Consider the following 26,776-nt stretch of genomic DNA (forward strand, 5'->3'; position numbering starts at 1 on the left):
TTCTGGAGTTTTGTTCTGTTCTTTCATTTGGGCCATGTTTCTTTGTTTCCTCATTTTGGCCACCTCCTTGTGTTTGTTTCTGTGTATTAGGTAGAGCTGCTTGACTCCGTGTTTTTGTAGTGTGGCCTAATGTAGTATGCATCCTGTAGTATGTGGGCCCAGTGGGACAGCCTCCCCTATCACCCAAGTTTGGTACTCCAGGTACACCTTCAGTGTGGGCTGAGTAAATCCTCCTCTTGTAGTTGAGCCTTGATTGCTGTTGGCAGGTTAATTGAGGGGATTTACCCAGGCCAGCCAGCTGCAAGGACAGGCTGTGACCAGTGACCACCAACATCTGTCCTCTGTGGAGGATGAGCTGTGCAGGGACAGAGTGGTGGTGCTCCTACGTGGTCTGCAGCTGTCCACTGGGTATTCAGGTTCTGGGGTTTCCCTGATGGTGCAGGCCAAGGTCAGCCCCCACCTGTGGTCTGCCTCAGGGCACCCTGCATGAACTGTAAAGCAATCTGAGATGGCTGCTACTTGCGCTGAGCTTGGAGATTCCTAGTGAAGCCAAGCTGTGCCTCTGGTGCTGGGCCTCAGTCCACTGAGCAAGAGGTATGGAGGCTGGGAGCTTGCTGAGGACAGCTGTTGCTTGTTTGAGAGGATTTAGTAAGTTGTGAATCATGAGCCAAGGCCACCTATTCATATGGAAAAGTCACTGTTAACAGCTTGGGTGGGCCCATAAGCTGGGTGGGACAGAGTCTCAGGGTATCCCCAGGGTGGGGAAAACAGTGTTAGCCAGGTTGATGGAGTCTCAGATATGGCACCTCTCTGCTGGTTCTGTGGCTCTTTGGGTGGAGGCTTCAGAAAAGGGACAAGGGCCTCTGCTTGCTTCTCTGTCTGGAAGAAAGCTGTTCCCCAGCTCTCGCCTTGATGCCAGAAACTTCAGTTCCTCCCTATATGCCACTAGTGCCTTTCGAGCTGCTACCCCAGTGCTGGAGCTCAGCGGGAGCGAGTCTGATTAAGTCTGTGTGTGGGTTCTTTAAGAAAGACTGCTTGGGACTCCAGAAGTTTCTTCTACTGACTCAATCCCTTGCTGGTTTTGGCAGCCAGAAGTTATGGGGAATTACTTTCCTGGCACTGGAACCCTGGGCTGGGGAGCTTTCTGTGGGGCTGGGACCCCCTGTTCCCCAGATAGCCCTCTGGAATTTATATCTACCACATGTGGATGTGGGAGCCACCTATTCCATGTCTGTGCCCCTCCTATCAGTCTGGATGGATGTGGTTTCTTAGTCCATCGTTGTCCACTTCCCTTTAACTCTATTTCTGACAGTTCTGAGTGAGGGTTGTTCTATATTTTAGTTGTAATTTTGATGTGGTTGTGCAAGGAGGCAAGCCGTGTTTACCTATGCTGCCATCTTATTGTACCTTTAAATTCCTAAAGGCATTGGGGACATTTTAAGAGAAAATCTTGATTACATTTAAAAGCCACAGAAAATCAGCATCACTGAACTTCTGAAATCTTTTTTTTCTGTCAACCCATCTTTTCTTTTTTGCAACAGAAAACATAATGAGTAGGAAAAGAAAACTTTACTTTGAATCTCTGTAATTAAACCAATTTGATATTGAATTATAAGCAGACCAGTTTTTCAGAGCAGAACACTATTCACAGGTCCATGAATATAAGGAAAGGCACATGAAAGGGCATTTCAATTCATGAAACAATAAAGTGTTGGAGTAATTCTTATAACTACTATTTCATGTTATACACAAAGCAGTGAATCTTGTGTGCATTGCAGATTTAAGTATTAAAAAGTATTAAGTATTACAAATATTGTAGAAACATATGAAATATTTTTAAAATCTTGAGATGAGAAATATTTTTGTGAAACCTGGAAACCATAAAGGAAAATTTTGACAGATTTAAAACTTTATAAAATTTTAAAACTTCTTTAGGACAAAATATTATATTACAAACCTAAAAAATAGCAACAAATGAGACAAAAGTATTAACAAACATGCAAAATATAACCTATGTGATATATTAGCATATCTATTCTTATTCAGCATGGTTTAAAAAAAAAAAGACCAACATAACAGCGGCCCTGGTAAGGCATATTCCAAGCATTTGTAGAAGAAAAACAAAAAATTAATAACCAAAGAAAAATGTTCAAATACACTAAAATTGTAATAATGCAAATTAAAACAAGAATGAAGCAAAACTTTTTATATTTAAATTGGCAAAATGCCTGTTTTTAATGTCTAGTGCACAGTGTACTGATTTAAAGTAAAAAAGTAACATATGAATAGTTTTGTTAGGTATATAATACAATTGCAATTGTGCTACAGCTTCTGAAGGCTGCCCTCAGGTTTTGGCTCACTGTCCCCTGGCTTCCTCTTTAAAGACAGCCACATCACAGCTCCCCGATCGTTCTTCCATAGGCACACACTCCTCTGGCACAAAAGGTTGTCTGATTTTTAAGGAAATAGCTAATTTGATTGGGGCCACTGGATTATCCAGAGTAATCTCCGCATCTCAAGACCATTAACTAAATCACATTTTCAGAGTCTCCTTCTCCATGTAAAGAAACAGATTACAGGTTCCAGGAATCACACATGGACAGCTCTGTTTCTGTTGGTATAAAATTCTCAAGCCCCGTATGGGTCTCCCATGTGTGTCATGGGGATTTGCTCCCCTTAGACAAAAGGATCCTCCACAGATCTTCCCTACATAATCACATACCTATTTTTGGCTTCTGCTGGGATGGCTGAGGGCACCTGTGAGCCACATATGTAATCTCATCAAAACCTTTCTGTGATGGAATACTCTGACTTTTTGCTACTTCTGAGGTTCCAGCAAAAAGTTGTACAGCCACACTTTTAGTCATTCTACAGAGCACACTTGCCTGACAGTGAATCTTGTAATTTTAGGATCTTTCATAACCTGAATTGCTCAGAATTTTCCAAATTACCACGTCCTGATTCCTTTTGCCTCACAATTTTACCCTCAGTTTATCTTGTTTTTCTCACATTTTACTGCAAACAGCAAAAAGAAACCAGCTGCATCTTCATCACCTAGAAATCTCCTTCGTGTACATGCAGAAAGTTCTGCTTTCCACAAATCTGCACAAAAGGGTTTGGTTATAATTTTTGTTACTGTATAATAAGAATCCTCTTCCTCCAATTTTCTAGAACTTCTGAGTCATAGCCAGTCACCTTTAAACCTTTAAACCTCCATATTTGTGCTGTTCAGGACAATTTTGTATTTCTTGAGACAACACAAATTTTTGTTTCCATGTTGGTTCCTCTTTCTGAGTCCTTAGGTCTTCAGCATCTGCATTTCTACAAACTCTTCAAGGCAATCTAGATTTTTTTTCATCATTCATCTTAAAATTCTTCCAACCTCTGTCCCCTGCCCATAGCCACTTGCTGCATTTTAAAAAATGCTTTATAGCCATAACCCACTTTTAAGAACCAAAGTCTCTATTATTTCCATATTGCTGCCCTAACAATTACTACAAATAATCACTTAAAACAACACATCTTATCATCTTATTATAATGTCAGTTGGAATTCTGACATGGCCTCACTGGGCTAAGATCAAGTTTTTAGCAGATCTTCATTCTTTTCTGGAGGCAGTAGGGGACACTCTGCTTCCTTGATTGTTCCTCCTTTTAAAGTCACCCACATCCCCTAGTCCCTCCTCCATCTTCAGAGCCAGCGCTGCTGCCTCTCTCTGGCCATTCCTCTACACTCACTGCTTCCTCTCTCCACAGCCAAGAAAGAGTCTCCACTTTTTAAGGCCTATGGGAGTATACTGGGGCCACCTGGGTAACCCAGGATAATCTCCCCCATCTCAAGGTCCTAGTTTAATGATCTCTGCAAAGTCCACTTGCCATGTGAGGTAACAGATTACAGGTTCCAGGGATTGGGACACGGACATCTTTGAGGAGCCTCCATTCTACTTACCACAATATTGTAAATAATAATAATAAATACTGGCATTATAAATCTTATTTCTCACATCAAAAGCAAGTAAAATCTTATTCTTACTTCTTTTCCTCTTGGTCTTTTCTGAAGTAGAGTTGTTTTCTTGATTCACAGTATCTACAAAATAATAGGTGGTGGTGAGAAAACAGAAATGAATAAATAAAAGTTACATATTTTAGGATAATTAATACAGCAGGAGGCTTGAGTTTATAAGGGTGTTTCATTTATTGTTTCTCTCCTTTATTTAATTTTAATTTTTATTTTTTTGAGATATTTTTTAAAAAAATGTTGTTGAGTTACTGAAAGCCTACTAAAATTGAAGTAGGACTTCAGAATTGGCCCTGGATCTTCCTCTACTTCTCAAAAGTACTTTGAAAAATACTTTTAAATACTTTATACTCAGTGGTAGGAACTGGTATCATATCCTGTTTAGATCATAAGATTATTATGAAGTAATTTGTGCAAAAGTTTGTACAAAATCACTGTATAAACCTGTTGCATGCTGGAGGACAGACAACCATAAAAAAATATGTGCTGGGAATGGTGGATTCCAAGACGGCTGTAGAGTGGGTGGAAGCTACCCTCAACTGCTCCCAGCCCCAATCAACCTGAATAACCAACTGAAGGCTAGCTGAACTGAAATAGCATAACCAAAGATTTAGAGAAGTCACATAGAAACTGGTAAGAAGGGCAGAGATGTGGAAAGGGCTAGACTCCGCACCCAGGTCCAGCAACAGCGAGAGGGATATTGGGGCTGCAAAACTCTTTTTCCCCAGGAGCATGAGGTCTCAACCCTACATAGGGATCCCCAATCCAGGACAAGAGAAATGGTGAGAGGAGCCTGCATAAGATCTGGTGGTGAAAATCAGTGGGGATGTAGTCCCCCTGGGAGATCCAGACATTGTCTTTTCAGGGATGAGCACTCCTATTATTACAGCACCAGCCTGCAGAGTGCAGTGCCTGGTTTCTGGCTGCTGGTGAACCCAATCTGCCGTCCTTGGGTCCTGCACAGGTGTCTGCTGGCTGCAGTCAGCATTGACTTATGTGGCCCTCTTTTTCTGGAGAGATTCTTGGTGGAGATCCAGAGAATGACTAACCTGTGTGGTTTTGGAAAGAGGGCTTGTTTCCCCCTCCTTGAGCACATAGCTGACACTACCTCCTACAGCATATTGAATGACTTGGCCAGCACCATCTTGCTGAGTTCAGCAGCACAAGGGGACCAGAGTAGTACACAGAGCTGAGACTTTCAGACTGTGTCTTCTGGGAAGCTTTTGTCCAGGAACGAGATGAGGGGGGCTAGGCTATGTGGCTATATCACGGGGTTGGGGGAGGGCCACTTGTATCCCCTGTGAGCTCAGCTGGTACTACACTGGGATGGGTAAGAAGTGCCCATCTTTCAGCCTTGTATATACCACTCCCAATGGGAGACTGTTTGGATCAGCCCTGCCAAGTCCTATACCACCTGTCCTACTGGGCTCAGTTCTGTGAGGGGAAGGGAGAGTGGCTCAGACCGGGGACTTCAAACGGTAAGTCCTTTGGAGGCTACTTTCTGGGATGAAGACAAAGTACTTAGTCCCTCCTGTAGGCTGGGTCAGCATCACCCCCCACTGGGATACTCTTTTGATCTGTCACCCTGATCCTGGGGCAGCTGAGGGTGCTCCTGCAGAGGGGATGGTTTGCTGTACCCAACCGAAGCCTGCAGCAAGCCTCTCCAGGAGAAACTAGAGTTGGAGACAATGACAGAGACTGGGTGCTTTGGAATAGTGACCTCTTTCCCCTCATTAAGTGCCTGACTGTGTGATCCTCAAGTAGATGACCCTCTAGCCCTACCCTCCCAAACTTTGTTGCCAATAACTACCAAGCTTACCACTTGTGGAGGGGTTTGTGTCCAGCCGGGGCCCACTGGACAGTCTTTCTTCAGAAGGCCCTGGAGAAAGACCAGGCAACCTCAGGGGGAGGCTGAGCAGCTGAGAGGTGAAGACAAATCTCAGGGAACGTCAGTCCTTCTACAGATTTCCCCCCAGCTCTATGCTGGAGGAAGCTGACCCTTTTACACAGATTGGCCCCTCCCATGCATACCCAAGTCCACTAGACACAACCACAGACAATAAACAGCATTGTAGTTCCAGACAGGTAGCCCAAGGCCAGCTACACACAGTATCTGACATTGACCTGTACCTGAACCATGACCAAGGGGACCCAGAACCAATGCAGGCAGTTATGGGCTTCAGACCACAGCAGAGCTAGCCACACAAGTGGCACACACAAGGAGATGCTGGGAGGCAACAGACCCTGCTGGGAACAACTGCTGCTCAGGGGCAGCCCTTGCACAGCATCCCTTACATGGTATTCAAGGCTTACCTTTATAGTCAGTCAGCCTGAAGATATAACTCCACCTACAAAGGGGCCAACATTATTCAAGATCAACTAGTACACAAAGAGGAGGGTGTGCATAACTCACAAGAAACATTTCTGGAGCATGGTGCTCACATAATCAGGAAGACTGTGCCATTGAGCCCAAAAAGACACCTCCATTATTAAACCATCATAACAAGTTTGGAAGTCATACTAGATCTTCCTGAAACACAGAATGGGAAGACAATGAAATATGCTACAAATGAAAGTAAGGAGAAATCTCCAGAAAAGGAATTAAGTGAAAAGGAAGCAACCAAAATATCAGATGTAGAGTTTAAAGCAATGGTTATAAGGATTTTCAAGCGCCTTATGGAAGAATAAGTGATTTTAGTGAGAACTTAAACAAAGAGAGAGTAAGCATTAAAAAGGAAATATAAGCCCTTAAAAGGAAGCAGTCAGAAATGAAGACTACAGTATCTGAAATGAATACGCTAGGAGGAATCAACAGCAGGTTAGATGCAGCAGAGGATTGAAACAGTGACTTAGAGGACAAGACAACAATAAGCACCCAAACAGAGTATCACAAAGAAAATAGAATTTAAAAAAAAAATGAGGAAAGTCTAACATCAAGCAAAACAGCATCCACATCATTGGGGTACCAGAAGGAGAAAAGAGTGCGGAAGAAATAGAGAACCTGTTGAAGAAAGAATGGCTGAAAACTTCTATAACCTGGTGAAGAAAAAGTAACAAAAGTTCAGGAAGCACAGAGAGTTCCAATCAGATTAAAAACAAAGAGACAAACAACAAGACACATCACAATTAAAATGCCAAAGGTTAAAGACAGAGAATCTTAAAGGAAGTGAGAGAGAGACAGTTAGTTTTAGTTACCTACAAGGGAATTCCTGTAAGGCTGTCAGCTGATTTCTCAACAGAAATACTTAGGCCAGAAGGGATTGGCATGAAATATTTACAGTAATGAAAGGAAGGGAGCTGCAACAAGGACTACTCTATCCAGCAAGGCTATCATTTAAAATTGAAGGCGAAATACAGAGCGTCCAAGACAAAAAAATGCTAAAAGAAATTCATAACTACCAGATTAATATAGCAAGAAATGTTAGGAGGTCTGCTATAAGGAGAAGAAATAGAAAGAGAGTAACATAGGTATAAAGAATAAAATGGGAATAAATAACTTCCTAAAAATAATAACCTTAAATGTAAATGGATTAGATGTTCCAATCAAAAGATATAAAGTAGCTGAATGGATAAGAAAACCTGACCCATATATACGCTGTCTACAAGAGACCCATCTGAGAACAAAAGATGCACAGACTGAAAGTGAAGGTTTGGAAAACCATTCAAATGGAGGCAAAAAAACAAAAAAGAAAAAAAAGAAAAACCTCCAAAACAAAAACAAAACAACAACCACAACAAAAAACTGGGGTAGCAATGCTTATATCTGGCAAAGCAGACTTTAAAACAAAGGCCATAATAATAGACAAAGAAGGTCACTATGTAATACTAAAGGAATTGATCCAAAGGGAGGATATAACCCTGGCAAACATATATGCACCCAACAAAGGAGCAAATAAATTTATAAAGAAAATCTTGGAGGACATTAATAGAGAGACCACAGCAATACAGTCTTACTATAGGATTTTAGCACCTCATTGTCACCAACTGATAGATGTTCCAGACCGCCCCGTCCCCCGCAAAAAAAATCAACTGGGCAACAATGACCTTAAATGTCACACTGGATTGAATGGGTTTAACTGATATTTATAGAACACTTCATCCCAAGGCAGCAGAACGTACATTCATCTGAAGTGCACATGGATCATTTTCAAAAATAGGCCACATGTTAGGACACAAAATACATCTTAACAAATTCAAGAAGATTGAAATCATATCAAACATCTTCTCTGACAACGTGGTATGAAACTAGAAATCAATTACAACTACAACCTCCTCCCTGCCTCGAAAAACACTCAAACACATAGAGGTTAAAGTATATGTTATTAAATGATAAATGGGTTAACAATGAGATCAAGGAAGAAAGTAGTCCTGAAAGGGAAGTTCATAGCATTACAGGCCTATCTCAAGAAGCAAGAAAAATCTCAAGTAAACAATCTAACTCTGTACCTAAAAGAACTGGAAAAATAACAACAAACAAAGTCCCAGGGAAGTAGAAGGAAAGAAACAATAAAGATTAGAGTGAAAATAAATGACATAGGGACAAAACAAAAACAAAAACAAACAAAAAACAAAACAAAAGATCAATGAAACCAAGAGCAGGATCTTTGAAAAGATAAACAAAATTGATGAACCTTTAACCAGACTCATTAAGAAAAACAGAGAGCGGACCCAAACAAGTAAAATCAGAATAAAAGAGGAGAAGTGACAACTGACATCACAGATTGTCAGAAAATACTATGAACAACTACATGCCTACATATTGGACAACCTGAGTGAAATGGATAAATTCCTAGAAACATATAATCTTCCCTAACTAAATGAAGAAGAATTGGAAAACCTGACTAGATTGATTACAATAAATGAAATGGAAGCAGTAATCAGAAACACCAAATGAAGTCCTGCAACAGATGGCTTCACAGGTGAATTTTGCCAAACATTCAAAGAAGAACTAACACCTATCTTTCTTAAGCTATTCCACAAAATTAAAGAGGAGGAAAGACTTCCAAGCTCTTTTTTACAAGGCCATCATTATCCCAATTCCAAAACCAGATATAGACACTTTGTAGGCCAATATTCTTGAGAACAGAGATACTAAAATCCTCAACTAAATATTAGCAAACTGAATCCTTGGGATTTATTCCAAGGATGCAAAGTTTGTACAATATTTGCAAATCAATAAATGAAATATGTCACATAAAGAAAATGAAGGAAAAAAATCACACAATCATATCAATAGATGCAGAAAAAGTATTAGATAAAATCCAGTACCCATTTATGATGAAAACGCTCAGCAAAGTGGGAATAGAGGGATAATAATTCAACATAATAAAGACCATATATGGCAAAACCACAGCCAACATCGTAGTCAATGTACAAAAACGACAAGTATTTTCCTTAGGATCAGGAACATAACTGGGATATCTGCTTTCACCACTCTTATTCTACATAATACTGGAATTCCTTGCCACAGAAATCAGACAAGAGAAAGAAATAAAATGCAGCTAAATTAGAAAGGAAGAAGTAAAGCTGTCATTATTTGAAGATGACATATTATACATATAAAACACTAAAGACTCCATCAAAAAACTCTAGATCTAGCAAACGAGTTTGGAAAAGTAGCAGGATGCAAAATTAATATTCAGAAATAGGTGGTATTTTTATATGCCAATATTGAATTATTAGAAAGAGAAATGAATAAAATATTCCCATTTACTATCTCAAATGACGTTACCTAGGAAAAATTGAACCAAGAAGGTAAAAGATCTGTATTCAGACAGTTATAGAACATTGAAGAAAAAAATTGAGAAAGATACAAATAACTGGAAGCATATACGGTGTTAATGGGTTGGAAGAATTAATGTCTTTAAAATGTCCACACTACCCAAAGCAACCTATAAATTCAATGCAATTCCTATTTAAATACCAATGGTATATTTCACAGACCTAGAACAAATATTTTGAAAACTTATATGGAACTAAAAAGACCTTGAATAGCCTCAGCAATCTTGAGAAAGTAGAACAAAGTTGGAGGTATCATGATGCCTGATATCAAACTGTACAACAAGCCTCTTGTAATAAAAACAGCCTGGTACTGGCATAAGAATAGGCATATAGATCAATGGAACAGAACAGAGAGCCTGGAAGTAAACACACACTTTTATGGTCAATTAATATTTGACATAGGAGGCAAGAGCATACAATAAAGTAAAGACAGTCTCTTCAATAAATGACATTGGGAAAATCAGAGTGGTACATGCAAAAAAAGTGGAACCAGACCACCAGCTTTCCCCATACACAAGAATAAACTCAATGCATAAAAGACTTAAATGTAAGTCACGAAACCAAAAAAAATCTTAGAAGGACATATAAGCAGTAAAATCTCAGACATTTTTCATAGCAGTATTTTTGATAACATATCACCTTAAACAAGGGAAACAAAGGAAGAAATAAACAAATGAGACTACAACAATCTAAAAAGTTCTGCCCCGCAAAAGAAACCACTGACAAAATGAACACGAAACACACTGCGTGAGAGAACATATTTTCCAATGATACATCAGATAAGGGGTTAATTTCCAAAATATAGAGCAGGGGTCCCCAACCTTTTTGGCACCAAGGACTGGTTTCTTGGAAGACAATTTTTCCATGAATGGGAAGTGGGGGTGAGAAGGGTGAGGGGTGGGCAGGCTGAAGCTCAGGGGGTAATGGAGTTTTGCTTGCTAAGCCCGCCCACTGGGCGAGGAGGCAGAGCTCAGGCGGCAAAGGTACTGAGAGCTCCACTTGCTCATCAGTTGCCCACCTCCTGACGTGCACCCCAGTCCTAACAGGCCGCAAACTGTTACCGGTCCACAGCCCAGGGGTCGGAGACCCCTGGTATAAGGAAGTTATACAGCTCAACACCAGGAGGACCACGATCCAATTTTAAAATGGGCAAAGGATCTGAATAGACACTTCTCCAAAGAGGACACACAGGAGACCAGTAGGCATATGAAAAGGTGCTCGGTGTCACTCATCATCAGAGAAATGCAAATTAAAATCACAAAGAGGTAACATCTCACACGGGTCAGAATGGCTATCATCAATAAATCAACAAACAACAAGTGCTGGTGAGGATGTGGAGAAAAGGTTACCCTTGTGCACTGTTGGTGGGAAGGCAGACTGGTGCAGCCACTGTAGAAACAGTGGGGGGTTTCCTCAAAAAATTAAAGACGAAACTGCCTTCTGATTCAGCGATCCTACTTCTGGGCGTATATTCTAAGAATCCCAAAACAGTAATTCAAAAGAATATATGCACCCCTATGTTCACTGCATCGTTATCTGTAATAGTCAAGAAGAGTGGATAAAAATGCTGTGCTACATTTATACAATGGAATACTATGTAGCTGTAGAAAAGACAAAAAAAAGGTAAAAAAAGATATTTTACCTTTTGCGACAGTGTGGATGGACCTGGAGATTATAACGCTAAGTGAAACAAGCCAGTCAGAGAAAGAAAAATACCATATAATCTCGCTTATATGTGAAATTTCATGAACAAAATAAACTGACGAACAAAATAGGAACAGAGGCATGGATACATGGAACAGACTGACAGCTGTCAGAGGGGAGGGGTTGGGAGAATTGGATGAAAGACAGCCAAAGAACATGCATACATAACCCATAGACAGACAACCATGTGGTGATAACCAGAGGCAAAGGAGGGTAGGGGGTAGGTGGAGGTGAGCAGAAGGGTGTGGGGAATGAGGAGGGAAAGAGGCTTTTCTCAGGGTCATGGGCACATGATGCAGTGCACAGATGATATTTTATTGAGTTGTACACTTGAAACCTATATGGTTTTGTGAACAAATGGCACTCCAATAAATTTAATTAAAAATAATAAAATAGTGAGAACAAAGTACTGCTTTACATCATAAGAAAGTGTGTTGGGTTAAGAATAGCTGATTTGACACATTTCCTCCTAACAATTTCATCCAGAATCAAATGTCTTACTGAGATTATGACAGAAATGACACTATTTTTTAGCCCTTGCTGGGTTGCTCGTTTGATTGGAGTGTGGTCCCATACACCAAAGATCATGGGTTTTATTACCACTCAGGGCACATATTGTATTTAAGTTGTGGGTATGATACCCAGCCAGTGGTTTTGGGAAGCAACCAATCAATGGTTTTCTCCCACATTGTTGTTTCTTTCTCTCTCTTTCCCTTCCTCTTTCTCAAAATCAATTGAAAAAAACCTAAACATATCCTTGGGTGAGGGTTTTAAAAAATGACATTATATCTAGAAGCAAAATCATACTTGGCTTTCATAGATTCCACAGAATATTTGGTGTGATAAAGATAATATTATTATACAAAAATAAGGCCTGGACTGCAGAAGAATTAAAATATAAAATATGCCCTGGTTGGTGTGGCTCAGTGGATTGAGTGCCGGCCTGCAAACCAAAAGGTCTCAGGTTCAATTCCCAGTCAGGGCACATGCCTGGGTTGTGGGCCAGGTTCCCCAGTTGAGAGTGTGTGAGAGGCAACCCATCAATGTTCCTCTCCTGCTCTTTCTCCCTCCTTTCCCCTCTCTCTAAGAAGTAAATAAATAAAACCTTAAAAGGTATATATAAAATTAGTAAAAGGTGAAGCAGATGGTATCTGTTGTGGACAACTAATGCAGATTCTGGGCCAGGCTTGTATAGTCAACACTTTCATATTTCTTTTTTTTCTTACTTTAGTTCTTTCTTGTCTCACAAATAATATGAGGCCAAGCACTCATATTATACAATATAGCAATGTACTATATTATAAAATATACTATAGTAGTTATTGTTTACCCTTAATTGCTGTCTGCAAAGATAATATTGGGCATAATTTTTTTTATCCTCACCTGAGAACATTTTTTCATTCTTTTTTTAGAAAAAGAAAAGTGAGGGGGAGAGTGAGAGAGAGATAGAGAGAGAGAGAGAAATATTGATCGGTTCCTTCTAAGTATGTGCCCAAACTGGGAATTGAACTCGCAATCTGGGTATTTTCCTTGAACTGGGATTGAACCTAACACCTTTTGGTCTACGGGATGGTGCTCCAACGAACTGAGTCACACTGGCCAGGGCTGGACATCATCTTTCAACCTACTTCACAGGTCAAAACATAAAACTGGTTACACACATAGTCGAGGATGTTTAACGACTGGTGATGTCAGCTCCAGTACAGGTTTGAAAGAATATTTTTCCCTTGGCAGGAATTGCAGTGACCACCCCAGCAATGGTCAACCAGAAAAATGTTTAAATTTCCTTGCATGAGTTACATTAGACAATATAATTGTCCTTGACTGTATCTTAGTTGAACAAGTTGGGATTTTCTCTGTTACTAATACCTTTTGTTGCATTTGGATAAAAGACCTCTGATAAAAAAAAATGAAACTAGATAAAGTCTAAATATAAGTCAAATAATTAAACGCAGTGCCCACTGACACCATATATATATATTTTTTTGACATTTTCAGCTGACTGCTGCAGCAATGTTATGAAGATGCCACTTTGGTAATTGTTACTTAATATTTTTTAAATAATCACTTAGGCCTATGAGACTTTGTATGAGAACCCTCAAGAAACTGCAGATGTTTTCCCTTAAAGGAACATGACATTAAAGCCTTTTTCTGCTCTGGTGCTTTTGATACTCAAATGTGGCCTAAGACCCCTAAGGAAATAGAAAACCACTTGCCTTCCTCGTGGGCCATGACATCCTGGGAATGAGCCTTTCTGGCAACGAGGGACCAACAAAGGCATAACGTTCCCCAAATGAGCCATCTAACAATGGAGAACCGATGGCATTTCAATAACTGATTGCTACTTTCTGATAATTAATTAGTGATGTTTTCAAGGAAAGACCTTGATCCAAAGGGAAAAGTTGTAAAATTATATATAAATGGAGCCACTTTAAAACAAAGTTGGAGCTGCCATCCCAGAAGAACTTCCTTTCACCTCTCATGCCTGAAGCATCCATACTGTTAAAACAGGGGAAAATGACCTTGGCTCTGGGCCTAAAGCAAATTGTGTCCCAAAAAACTGTTTCCAAGGATAACAAGAAAGCAGAATTTATGACTACTGGACTGATAACTGACTAAAAATTTAAAACATTGCTTAGAATTAGCATTCCTGTGAATTTATATTCACCACTAGAAATTCCTTCCTGGTATTTGTATAATTATTTCCCTTTCCTTTCTCATAAATACCCCTGGATGCTGTCTTCTAACGAGAACGCTATTTGGGCTTCTGCCTGATTGAGTGCTTTCCCAAACAGCTATTCTTTTGACCTCAAACAAATGCTTGTTGCCTGTCACTTTGAAAGGCATTTTATTTTTAAGTAAAGAGTATCCTAGAAGTAATGGAATAAAGACGTATGGAAAATGCTCAGAAGGACATTCATCAGGAAAACAAAGCTATACATTTTGGTGCTGGATACTTGTCATCCAGGACTGCAACCTTAATATTCATATTCTGTGCAAAGTAGCATGGCGAGCACTTGATTCTAAAAAGTCAAAGATACTGATCCCTGCACAAATGAATAGGATATTTTATGTGACTTGGCGAGTGGGAAAAAAACCCAAGCCAATCCCCCAGGAAATTCACTAATGACAAAACTTGGGAAAATAGACCCAGAGGCATAGAATCATGGAATAGACTGACAGAGGTAAGAGGGGGGAAGCAGGGGGTGACTGTTTGAAAGAAGGTCAAGAGATTAGTCAAGGAACATGTGTGAAGGAGCCATGGGCATGGACAATGGGGTGGGGAATGACTATGGAAGTTGGGGGCCAGATGGGTGAAGAGGGTCAAAGAGGGAAATAATTGGAACAACTGTAAAACCTAAAAATAATATAAAAAGTAAAAAAAAACCCAAACAAACCCAACAACATCTTGAACACCCACGGAAATCATGGCCTGCATCCAGGCCACCCTAGTCTGTCCTTCTAAGTCACCTGCCTTGCGGATGAGTGACACTCCATTCCCTGTCCCCAGAGCAGAGACAACTCACTGCTCTGTTTGAACCTGACCTCCCTGCACTTCTCTGTCTCCCTCCTCTTACCCCTCTATTGTCATTTCACACTTCCTTTGTCTGCTGTTTCTCATGTGGGGAGACCCTGGAAATCTTGCATCGAAGGCAGAGAGTCTCCTTCCCCACTGGTGCCCCTTGAACCGTTTGCACAGCTGAGAAGTAATCTCTTGAGTCTGAGCCATAGACCTACTACAGAGCCACCTTCTAGAGCAGTCTGTCCACACAGAGACACAAGTCAAGAAGGTGCCCCTCTAAAATCTGAAGCAAACTTACATTTTACATTGATAGACACGGGGAGGTAGTACAACAAACACATGATTAACAATATAGTACTTTTGCAAGATAAAGACCGGGCAACATTTCCTAGTGTGTTTTCCTAAAGGGCGTGTTTCCAATGCTCTCAGTGAAAGTAGGAAGAGAAAACCAACACCACTCTGTGCACTAAAGAGTGGCAGAACGTAAGGCCACTCACGCTGCCCAAGGCTCAGGGAAACAGCATGTAGGTAACCGTTTCAAACTGGAGTTTTCTGAAGGAAATAATGCAAAATCCAGGAAGCTGTTACCTCCACCAGACTGTGGAACCTGGAAACATTTATGTGATTGTGTTTCCTCATCTAGAAACAAGGATACAATGTCTATCCTGCTTACCCCTCAGGGTTGCTGTAAAGGGAAAAGTAAGATGCTATTTACAAAGGTCCTTTAAAGTTACTATATGCATATGTCATGACTTGCTGAAGAGCTCTGTCAAAAAAACAAAACAAAACACTTAGGGTTTCAAAACACTTTATACATTTCTGCTAACACTAGATGAATGAGTTGTCTTTTGACCCTATTTAAAGTTTGCAATCAGATGACAATATGACCTCTCGATAAAAAAAAATTTAGCATTCTCTTCTCTTTAGAAATAATGGTATAAATTTAACACTTAATAGTCATATCAATTAGTTAATTTTAAAACAAGCTCATTACTTTGCTAGCTTATTTCTACAATATAATCAATATATAGATGCATATATTAATAGGACTCATCAATAAATAGTTTCACCTTCAAAAAATGTAAATATAATGATTTCTTATTGCCTTGCACATCCCAGACTGGTCAAGTAAAAAGCAGAGAATGGGATCCAGGATGAACTGGATCCATGGTGCAGCATGAACTCAGAACAGGTGCCTCAGGAAACACTATTTCTCAGTACAGATCCCTGCAGCCCACGCCTTGAGCTCCCAGCTCCTTACCGGGTTTCCTTTTCTGTGCTGAGGCAGAGGCTTCGGGGGGCTCTTTATTTCTGTGTTCTGTGGAATCCTCATCGCTGATCACTGCACAGAGGACAAAAACCCCTTAGCATTTCTGGGTGGCACTAAGGAGCCCATGGACAGGAAAGCCCATGACAAGAGCACCAGGAAGACCTAGAAGCTAAGTTAATTCAGTGCCCTAAGGTGTGTGACCCGCAGGTTCCTCCAGGTCCTACACGGAAGAGAGTGAGGTTCAGGCACAGAGGGCAGCTGTGCCCGTCCTGCAGCCCTTCTTACCCCACGGTCGCCCTGTCTCCCGCCTCCACCCTCACTCTACCTCCCCTTCTCTCCCCCACTCTACCTCTTCTTTCACTCTCATTTTATTTCCTCACTTTCTCATTGGTTCAAACCATTTCCATTAATTATGCCTGGGGGTGGCATGTCTTTATAACTCTCCTTGTCTTCACGTGTTCCTTTTTCTCTCCTCTAATGAATATCTTGGGTTTTTTTTTATTTTCTCCCTTTTCTTTTCACTCCTACAACGGTCACTTTACTCTCTTGGACAGAAATAGCCTGACATCATGCTGAAGGCAACCATTTCTGTTTTAGATATTTTTCCAGTTACTAGGGGACACTTCTGCTGAGCTCGCTGCATAAGGCGCTGGTCCCCTCCCCTTCCTACCTCTCGCCCAGGCCACCAGGGCTGCCTCATGGCCCTGTGGCGCGTCCCAGACCCTTGCCCAGGACTGTGATTCACATCACACGCTCTTTCAGTCGGCCTTGCCTATTATTGCAGATGGTTGGTTACAGTCAGTCCTTCCTTGGGCTTCCCAGTCGACTCCTGCAGTAAAAGAAGTCTTTTCCTTCTTTATGTTCGCTGGATGTATAGGGCCGAAATTCCATGCCTGGGCTTCAGGGGGCTCTTCTCTATTTCTACGTTCTGTGGAGTCCTCAGAGCCGATCACTGCACAGAGGACAAAACCCCTTAGAATTTCAGGGAGGGACTAACGAGACCACGGAGAAGAAAGCCCATGACAAGAGCACTAGGAAGGCAGAGAAACTAAGTTAACTCACGTCCCCCCGCTCTGTGCCCTAAGGTGTGTGACCTGCAGGTTCCTCCAGGTCCTACACAGAAGGGGGTGAGGTTCAGGCACAGAGGGCAGCTGTGCCCGTCCTGCAGCCCTTCTTACCCCACGGTCGCCCTGTCTCCCGCCTCCACCCTCACTCTACCCTCCCTCCCCTCCCCCACTCTACTTCTTCTTTCATTCTCATTTTAATTCTTCACTTTCTCATTGGTTCAAACCATTTCATTAATTATGCCTGGGGGTGGCATGTCTTTATAACTCTCCTTGTCTTCATGTGTTCCTTTTTCTCTCCTCTAATGAATATCTTGGTTTTTCGATTTTCTCCCTTTTCTTTTCACTCCTACAACGGTCACTTTACTCTCTTGCATAGAAATAGCCTGATATGATACTTAAGCCAACCATTTCTGTTTTAGATATTTTTCCAGTTACTAGGGGACACTTCTGCTGAGCTCGCTGCATAAGGCGCTGGTCCCCTCCCCTTCCTACCTCTCGCCCAGGCCACCAGGGCTGCCTCATGGCCCTGTGGCGCGTCCCAGACCCTTGCCCAGGACTGTGATTCACATCACACGCTCTTTCAGTCGGCCTTGCCTATTATTGCAGATGGTTGGTTACAGTCAGTCCTTCCTTGGGCTTCCCAGTCGACTCCTGCAGTCAAAGAAGTCTTTTCCTTCTTTATGTTCGCTGGATGTATAGGGCCGAAATTCCATGCCTGGGCTTCAGGGGGCTCTTCTCTATTTCTACGTTCTGTGGAGTCCTCAGAGCCGATCACTGCACAGAGGACAAAACCCCTTAGAATTTCAGGGAGGGACTAACGAGACCACGGAGAAGAAAGCCCATGACAAGAGCACTAGGAAGGCAGAGAAACTAAGTTAACTCACGTCCCCCGGGTCTGTGCCCTAAGGTGTGGGACCTGCAGGTTCCTCCAGGTCCAACACAGAAGGGGCGATTCCATGGCTGGGTAGCTCTGCTCCTGGACCAGATTGTAAAAATGAGGAATTGCATTTGTATCCCCAAAGAGAGGGAGCGCCCTCACTGCAAGGAAGCTCTGCTCTCCGCGACCCCGCTGTGGGGAGTGCGCCCCCTGCCCCTGCTCCTTTCCTGCTGCTTGACTCTGCCCTTCCTTACTACCTCTTTTAACCCTGGGTTTTTTATATTTATTTTTGTCTCGACTTTTTAGAGGAGAGGACTATTTTTCCCTGAGAAGTTTCCTGGGCCATTTTCATCACTGTGGACACCTTACCTTTCATTAAGAACAGCCTTTGTGCCTTCTCTGTGGTTGGTGACTGTCCCTTCCAGTCACACAGTGCTTTGTCCTCTCTCTGTCTACCTGGTCCACACTCCATCAGTTTTTGACTCATTGTCCGTTATTCATTCTCGACATGGTTCTCTTGGTGCCTCCCCATTTTTTCTACCTATTGATGTTCATTTCCTTTTGTATCTTTTTCTACTCATCCTTATCTCTCTACATTGATTTTATCGTTGTGCCCCTGGGCCCAGCAGGGGCCAGGGTGAAGCCAAGTAGTTGTCTACAGCTCAGGGGGTGCTGGGAGTGAGATGCTCTTCACACAAGCTTTTGGGTTCCTGCTTCACCCTAGGCCTGGCCCTGCTGTGCCTTTGTAAACTTGCAGTTTATCCATTCTCTACAATGTTTCCTACTTTCTCTTATTGTATTTCTTAATTGTTTCTGTGACTCATGCATGCCTCTTCTATATCAATTTTGTCTTTATGTTTTCTCTATGTTAAGCATTCCCATCATTACCGAAGTTCAACTCTTGTGACTCTACCTGCCACACTGAGTCCCTCCACCTGCCCGTCCCCCTCTACACTCATCAAACCCAGCATCTCTGTCTTACCTGCTGGATCAAGCTCTTGGGCACGTTGTTCATTTGCTGGTTGGCTTTCTAGTGCATCACTGTTGCCAGTGGTTGTACCTGTTTCCACTGCATTTGTCTCCTCTGTTTCCAAGAGTTGCTCTGAGAGTCCATTATCAGATGTGACTGAACCTAGACCAGGTGTTGAATCATAGATATTTTATTTGCTCCCTGCATCAATCAGGGTCCAAAAGGAAAATATAATACAAAGCTTCCCAAGCTTTAGAACAGAGGGAATTTAACCCAAATTATTAGTTACTCAGTTGATGGAAGAGCTGAGAGGCCCAAGTGGAAGAACATGGAAGCTCACAAAATAGTCAAGAGGAAGGTATGCAAGGGACTAAGGCTGAGGCCTTGTGCCGAGGTCATGTCCCAAGGCCACTGGGTAGGGGGAAGCTGGACTATGGCTGCCTTGCTTGGTGGGAAGCGGTGTCATGGGGGAGATGCAGCTACTGCTAGAGTTGAGGCCCGAGAAAGTGACAGCAAGATTTCCCAGCTTCTCACTTGCTCCCACTCTCCAGTCTCTTCCCAGTCTGCCGGGTTAGGGACTCAGCAGGGCACAGTACAGGGAGCTGGCAAGCGAGCCTGCAGAGGTCTGTGGCCAGAGGTGGAGGGCAGAGCAGAGCAGGAAAGGATAAGGAATGAATCTCTGAGTAAACCACCCAGGACCTGTGCACCCCCTGCCCCACGTGAACCTTCTCTGCTCATTCTCAATATTGTCCACCCATCCCACCCTGCTCCCACCAACCCCAACAGTGCATGAATGGGTACCCATTCCTTTTATTGCAGCTTGACTTTTTTCATTTAGTGCTCTTTTTCTAAGCAAAGCAATTTATGTAAAGTATGATTCACAAAATTAATCGCCACAATTTTAACAGAGAACCTGGGCCCTGGTGCACTCCTGTGCAATATCCACAGCTCCTTGGAGCCCCCTCTTGGAGGGAGGGGCAGGAGACACAGACTTGTCTGCTCCTGTGCTGCTGGCTCAGACTCCTGGATACATGTATTGGTGGTTTGTTTAAAATATTTGGGTTATAGTATCACTGTAACATACACTGATGGACACACAGACACACACACGGTTAATCCCTTCTCTGTGTGTGTGTTACTCATCACTGTTCCTTCCAGTCACCCCTCCTGTTCCCACCAGCTCATGGGTAGATGAAGTGCTAAGAACATGGATAGGTGCATGTTGGATGTTTTATATCCTTAACTATTAACTTTTTGAGTAAACATGATTTGCAAAAAGTATCATGGTGTTCCCAAAAATCATTGCGAAAGGTTGTTGTTAAAAATAAAAAAGTATTACTAATATAGAACATCCTTTCTCCAATAACACATCCCCGTGGCGGCTACATCATGACGCCTTCCGTGGAGTTGTGGAACAGCCCCAGGCCTGCTGCCCGGAGACGGTGGGAGAGGGTTTGCGCGGGAGGCACACGGTGTCCACGGTCCTGTGTGAGGGACCCCCCCAGGTGAGAGGCCCTGGCCCAGGGGGAGCACTCACCGCCCCTCCCCCACTCCCCTGTGCAGTGCTGGCTGCTGCTGGATGTGACCTGAGAGCAAGGCTGCAGCCAGAGTCAGGCGAGGCAGAGGCAGAGGACTGTGAAGCCAGGTGCATGGGCAATAGGTCCAGGCCCAGGGTGGCAGCAGGTGGCAGTAAGTGCATTTAAGGAGAACGGAAGGAGGGGCCCTCTCAGCAACCAGGAAAATGAAGGCTCTGCTGTCTAAATCTTTAGAGAAACTGCAGGTGCAAAGAATGACTATTCTGGACAATCAGCACTAAAAAGAAGCAGCCCTCGCCCCGCCACTGCGCATGCCAGAAGGGGACAAGAACAGCAAATTACAGAAAACAGTCACTAGGTACACACCATTGTAATTCAAGGGATGTAGGCTATTCCCAGGGAGCAGGCTTGGATCTGAGTTTTCACCTGTTTCTGGGGGAAGAAAGTAGAAGTTTATTTCAGAAATTTAAGTATGGGTGGGGACGTTCTCCCCTAGTCCCATTTTAACCCTTATAAAGTGGGGCTTCAAGATCACCCCCTCCCCCCGCCCATGCACCAATACAGAGCCCATGTGGACCGGGAGAACCCCACCCCGCTCTGGCCATTAGCTGCGCCCCTGGCCTCAGTCAGGCCACCTCGCTGAGATCAACCACGAGACACTTGGTCACTGGAGATGGTCTTTCGTGCCACCCCTGGCTACAATGAGCCTGCGTTTGTTGTTAGAGCTGCCGTAACCTCTAACAAAGCCTGCTGTCTCGTCCCCAGCTCCCTTCACACCACGCCCTCCCCCTGCAGGTCTGTGCCTCTGCCTTGCTGGCCTTTCCGTGAGGCTCAGTGTCTGAGTCTCCTGCACTTTCCCCAGATCCCGGTATTCTTTCTGTGTGCTTCTCTATGCATAGATTTCCCCATTTTTGTCTCAGGTTTCTATCTTTCCATGAGATTATCTGGGTTCACACAGGGTTAGGAAGACAGGCTCTGGGTTCAGAATGTCTGGGTTCATCCTGCTCATTTGACCCCAAGCGAAATGCATCCATGGTCTCCCTTGATTTCAGTCTCCTTTTCTGTAAATGGGCAGATAGTGATACCATCCCCCCAAGAATAGCTGTGAGCACTATGTTCAATAAGTGAGCTCTTAATAATGTGGTTGTTTTATTGTGTCCTTCGCCCTTTTCTCGTGTCTTTCATTTCCTTTCCTCTCTCTCTCAAAGTACAACCATCCCTTCTTCCACATCTTCCCACTTCCCCTCGTCTTGCTCGATATGACTGACTGCCTCTTGGAACATTCCTGCTCTTGAACAGCCCCCCCAATATTGAAATCGGTCCCATCTCCTGTCCTCATAAATCATCTCCTGTGATGTCGACCTTGTGCACACAGTTCTTAGCCCTTCACAGCTCCATACTCATCTTCTCCTACAAGGTTTTTTCCACATCACAATTACTTCCAGGTCAGCATTCTTGCTAAATCTGACTCCTTGGGTTCCTGTCCTTTTGTCCTGGTTATTGGGCCATAGTCTTTTGTCACAGCTGCTCCTCCAGAATCAGCCGCTGGTTAGATTCCTGTATGAACACACCTCCCTGCCTTCTCCGTTCTCCTCAGCAGTTCTCCCTCAATTTCCAATATCCCAGGACTCGAGTCCCACCTCTCCTTCTGCTTTCCTCTTAGCAGAAACTTTGTTTTTATCTGGTAGAAATACCTTGTTCAACTATTGATTGAATATGAGACCTCTCCTCATATCCTTGTGCATCAATTTCTGGAAAAAAATTTTTGTCTGGTATCGCTGAAGAGAGAGCAAGATAAGAAGGCAATTAGAAATCTCCACTGAGAATAGTGACATCACCTCAAGTTACACATTTAAGAATTTCCAGCTCTTGGGTTACTCAGGGCTCAGTGGGTCCCAATCATTATGGTAAAGTTCCCTGTTCACCCTTGGGGCAGAAAAGAAAACCCCCCAACAAAGAAGCCTTTGTGCTCCCCATACAGAAAGGAGCCACTTGAATGACAGACAGGACAATGAAATTGTGGAGCCCTGGCCACTGTGGCTCAGCTGGCTGGGTGCCCTCCTGCAAACAGAAAGGTCGCATTTTGATTCACTATCGGGGCACATATTGAAGGCAACCAATTGATGTTTCTCTCTCACATACATGTTTCTCTCTCTTCTTTCTCCCTCCCTTTTCTCTAGAGTTTATAAATAAAAATTAAATTAAAAAATGATGTTTTGGAAACTTCACGAGCTTGTTACTTGTGAAAAAATGCAGCTGGCTGAGAAAGTGTATATTAACATAAATAATGTTTATTTTGAAACGTGTTTGCTGAATTGTTCAAATGCAAGGAAGAAACAGAAGGATTTCCTTTGGAGGAGAACAGAGATCTTATAGTGGTTCACATGTATACAAAAGGAAAAACCCAAAAGCTTTAAAAATGGGGCTGGACAAAAGTAGGTTTTGGCCTGATTAGGTCAGGGAGGATGAGGGCTTCCCAAAGAGACAAATCAGAGGACATGGGAGCAAGTAGACAGATGTCCCAGGGGTCCCAGGTCCCAGGACAAAGGAAGGACACACTGTCTGAAGCCAGGAGCAGGGGTATTGCACTGGAGGACGTCCCAAGAGGCCTCATCAAGGACCTGGGAGTCTCCCAAAGAAGAGAGAACACAGCACCAGCCCAGGACCCCTGCATGGAGGGCCCAGCAAACACTGGAGGAAGGAAATGAACCGAAAAGCCCGGGGGTGGGCCTCTGCAGGGAGCCCAGAGTGCAGCCTGAGGGAGCAGTGAGCGCCTCTGCCTCAGGGCTGCTGGCAGGGGCACCTCCCGGGGCAGGAAACCTGGGCTCATAAACCTTGTAAACCTGGACTTCCTCCTTGCCCTGCAGCAAATATCATCAAATTCCTTAGCGCTAGAAGCCAGACCTTCCAAAATCTGCCTTCAAACTTATCCCTCTCGACTCAGTCCCCAGAGTCTGCTTCTCACTCTGAGACTGATCTGCTCTGTGCTTGCTCTGCAGACACACGGGCCCTTCCTGCCCTGCCTGTCCCTGTATCAGCTGCACCCCCGAGCTCCTACAGCCTTTTGCTCTGGGTTCTCCATTGTTACTCGGAGAGCCTGGGGAGACATAAACTGTGTTCGGATAAAAAATTTCCAGGGAAGTGAAACAAAAATTAACGGAGGGCATCTTTACTGAGAACCAATAAAAGAGTATAAATCATGCCTTCTCAGGAGAGAAGTAGAGAATCAAACCTATGGTTCTGTATAGCATCAAAAAAGAAAAAGAAGAACCACCTCTGTCAGAGCACTAGGTTTTATGATTGATTGTTGATCACATGTGTTATGGAGAATGAGTTAATAAAACTACTTCTCCTTCTTTAAGGGCCAATTTGACCTTGAGTTCCTTTTTTTGCTCATTACTCTGGAAACCTGGTGAAGGCAGTGTCTCTCTGTGTTTCTAGGCAGACACTGGCCTTAGAGCCAAAAGTGAGCAGTGACAGTGGGTAGGGACTAGATACGAACTAGAAGCCATTTTTGGTGTTTCTCCAATGTACTGACTCTTGTATGTCAGCTGTTCCCTGTGGGGTCTCTGAAAGTTATGACTACAGGGTTGTTACATGAGACACTGGCTCCCAGGGGTGCAGTGTGGCTGGAACATGGTGGATCCTGCACCCACAGCTAAGCTGTCACTCGAGGCAGGTAGTAGTCCACTCGGTGAACTGCTGGGTGGGCCGCTGCTGAGGGTCCCACAGAGGAGCAGCAACTGATGCCGCCCTTTAGGGATGTTATGTTTCTTGTCATTTGTCCTTCTAAGTAAATCTGATGCCACTGTGGCTTTGGTTGTCCTGTGAGTCTAACTGCCTAGTTAAGCGGACCCCCAGATGGGCATTGTACTGCACCCATTATATGATAAGCTTTGAGAAGCTCATGATAGGTCAGTTTTCTTTACCGCTGTAGCCCCACTGCCCAGCACTCTGTGTGACACACAGTAGAAGCTCAGTGTTTACCTGAGGGAAAACATTGGCCTTGGACATCGAAAAGTAGGTAACAAACCTAATTACCATTTTTGAAGATTTCATAAGTGCGATTTAAACCAGGGTATTTCTTCAAGGTGAACTCGTTGAATAATATTTTCAGAAGGGATGGTTCAAACTTCTTTTGTGCTTCAGTGAGAACATCATATACCACTTCTTCTACATTATGAGCTTCATTAAAATTTTCTTTAGACACCTTAAACATAGTGAATGAGGAAAATATAAATACAGACTCCCAAGTTACAGAAGAGCCCTAGAAAATGATTTTGTTGTTAAAGATTACAACTTTCTTGCATAGTTATCTTCTCATGTACACTTTCAGAATTTGTATATACTTGGATGGCTACTAAGTAGAACAATGAAATCCTTCCTCTTTGAGAATATCCATTTCTGAATCTGATCTTTCTCTTTCATTTACATAAGATGGAAGGAGGGGCAATTTTGAAGAATAAAAATGGATTCAAAGATAAATGATATGTAGCTCTTCTCAGCCTGGCCAAATGTTTTAGGAATTGACTCAGTGGGTGATGAGCTGCTGTTCCATTGACTGGACAACCCTGTCCCTTGCCCAGGACGACTTGGCCTGGAAGGGCCCAGGGAAGCCAGGTGGTGATTTCCCTTCCTGTGGACTTTGCTGTAAAGTAAGCCTAGTCATAGGGAAAGAGAAGACTTGCATCTCTGTGTCTCCACCTATGTCTTTTGCTAAACTTAACCTAAATTCCACGACTCCAGATATACCAACAGAAAAGAAAAGAAAAGGGAAAGGAAACTGAAAACTTTTGGAGAAATATAGCAAGCATTTATTTTCAAATTTGTCTTAACAAGACATTCGTTCTCTGGGGATTTTAATGTTCTTAGACCTAAGTATTTAAATTGATGTTCATTGAAATGAAATGTTGTGTCGATTATTATTCTATTTAATAAAATCATTAGACTTATTCATCCATTCATTAAAATTACTTTAACTGCTAATTTGTATGTACAACTTCTACAAGTCTCCACATCTGTGGAGCCCACCCAATTCAGATCCAGCCTGTCTCCAGGGCTATTCACCCAACTGTAGGGGGCACACAGAGGCAGGGCTGTTTCAGGTAATGCCTTCTCCTCTCCTCCATCTTGACCTTATAGGAACACTCACAGCAGCACACGAGAAGGTCTCCACTCACAGAAGTCTCCTCAGGTGCACCATTGTGCTCTGACGTTTGAGTCCAGGATATCAAAGCATAACTTAGTTTGCGGATGGTTTACCAAATAGTGAAAAAGTAAACCTCACTTACAGCATACTTTTCATTGGTGATGAATTCATTGTCACGGAGAAGTTCAAAGAGAGGAAATGAATCTTTTATCCTATGGGAAATTGCCACCTTATGCATTTTGAAGAGCCTCAGTGCTGTCTTCTCTATGCTGTTGTCTGAGTTCTGGTCCTCTGCAGACATCCTAGGGAGAAAGGATACCATGATAAAGTGGTCAACAAGATTTTGATATGCTGTAACATTGTGCATATGAAAGATAGGCTGTGAAGAAGCAACCTATATAAAATAAATAATCTTGAGTAAAGATTAGAACAAATAGACAAAGCTATAATAAGGTGAAGCACGGTGGATTAAAAGGATGTACATAGTATTGAAAAGTTCTAGTCTATCCTGGTCAAAGCCGTTATAAGTTATTTTCTCCTAAACATATTTAGAATTTTTTATGAAAATATTGTAATTTTTGCAAAAATGAGATGCAGTAAACAAATCATCCACAGAAGAATAAGAAAAAATTGAATAAAAAATAAAATCTAAGCCTAAAAGTGCATCTTAGTTAAACACTGAAAGAAAATAAACCTCAAAAGGATAAAAACAAGGCACTCCCTCTCTCACCTACAGCAGTTAAGAGTCATACCATCCTGAATTATAAAACTAGTTTATAAATGATAAGATGTGGTAAATAATGATACGATAAGGCATAAACCGAAATTTCACACAAATATCAATCCTTTCTCCTAGAACCTCTGCTTTGTGTCAATGTATATC

General features: G+C 42.7%; 1 protein-coding gene across 1 annotated transcript in view; it reads right to left on the reverse strand.

Moving 5' to 3' along the window:
- The window catches only part of LOC129069137 (nuclear body protein SP140-like protein), a 43,210-nt gene extending 17,016 nt beyond the window's left edge, over positions 1–26,194 (reverse strand). The window contains exons 1-9 of the mRNA XM_054571660.1: positions 26,036–26,194; positions 24,786–24,954; positions 22,439–22,522; positions 21,111–21,176; positions 19,222–19,365; positions 18,313–18,338; positions 17,068–17,188; positions 16,287–16,367; positions 4,033–4,086 (exon numbers count right to left, since the gene is read on the reverse strand). Coding sequence (XP_054427635.1) covers positions 4,033–4,086; positions 16,287–16,367; positions 17,068–17,188; positions 18,313–18,338; positions 19,222–19,365; positions 21,111–21,176; positions 22,439–22,522; positions 24,786–24,954; positions 26,036–26,194 — 904 coding nt within the window. The remainder of the gene's footprint in view (positions 1–4,032; positions 4,087–16,286; positions 16,368–17,067; positions 17,189–18,312; positions 18,339–19,221; positions 19,366–21,110; positions 21,177–22,438; positions 22,523–24,785; positions 24,955–26,035) is intronic.
- Positions 26,195–26,776: the final 582 nt, after the last annotated feature.

The sequence above is a fragment of the Pteronotus mesoamericanus genome, unplaced genomic scaffold, assembly GCF_021234165.1.
Source record: "Pteronotus mesoamericanus isolate MK-2021 breed Mesoamerican mustached bat unplaced genomic scaffold, CSHL_Meso_final contig_1018, whole genome shotgun sequence".
NCBI lineage: Eukaryota > Metazoa > Chordata > Mammalia > Chiroptera > Mormoopidae > Pteronotus > Pteronotus mesoamericanus.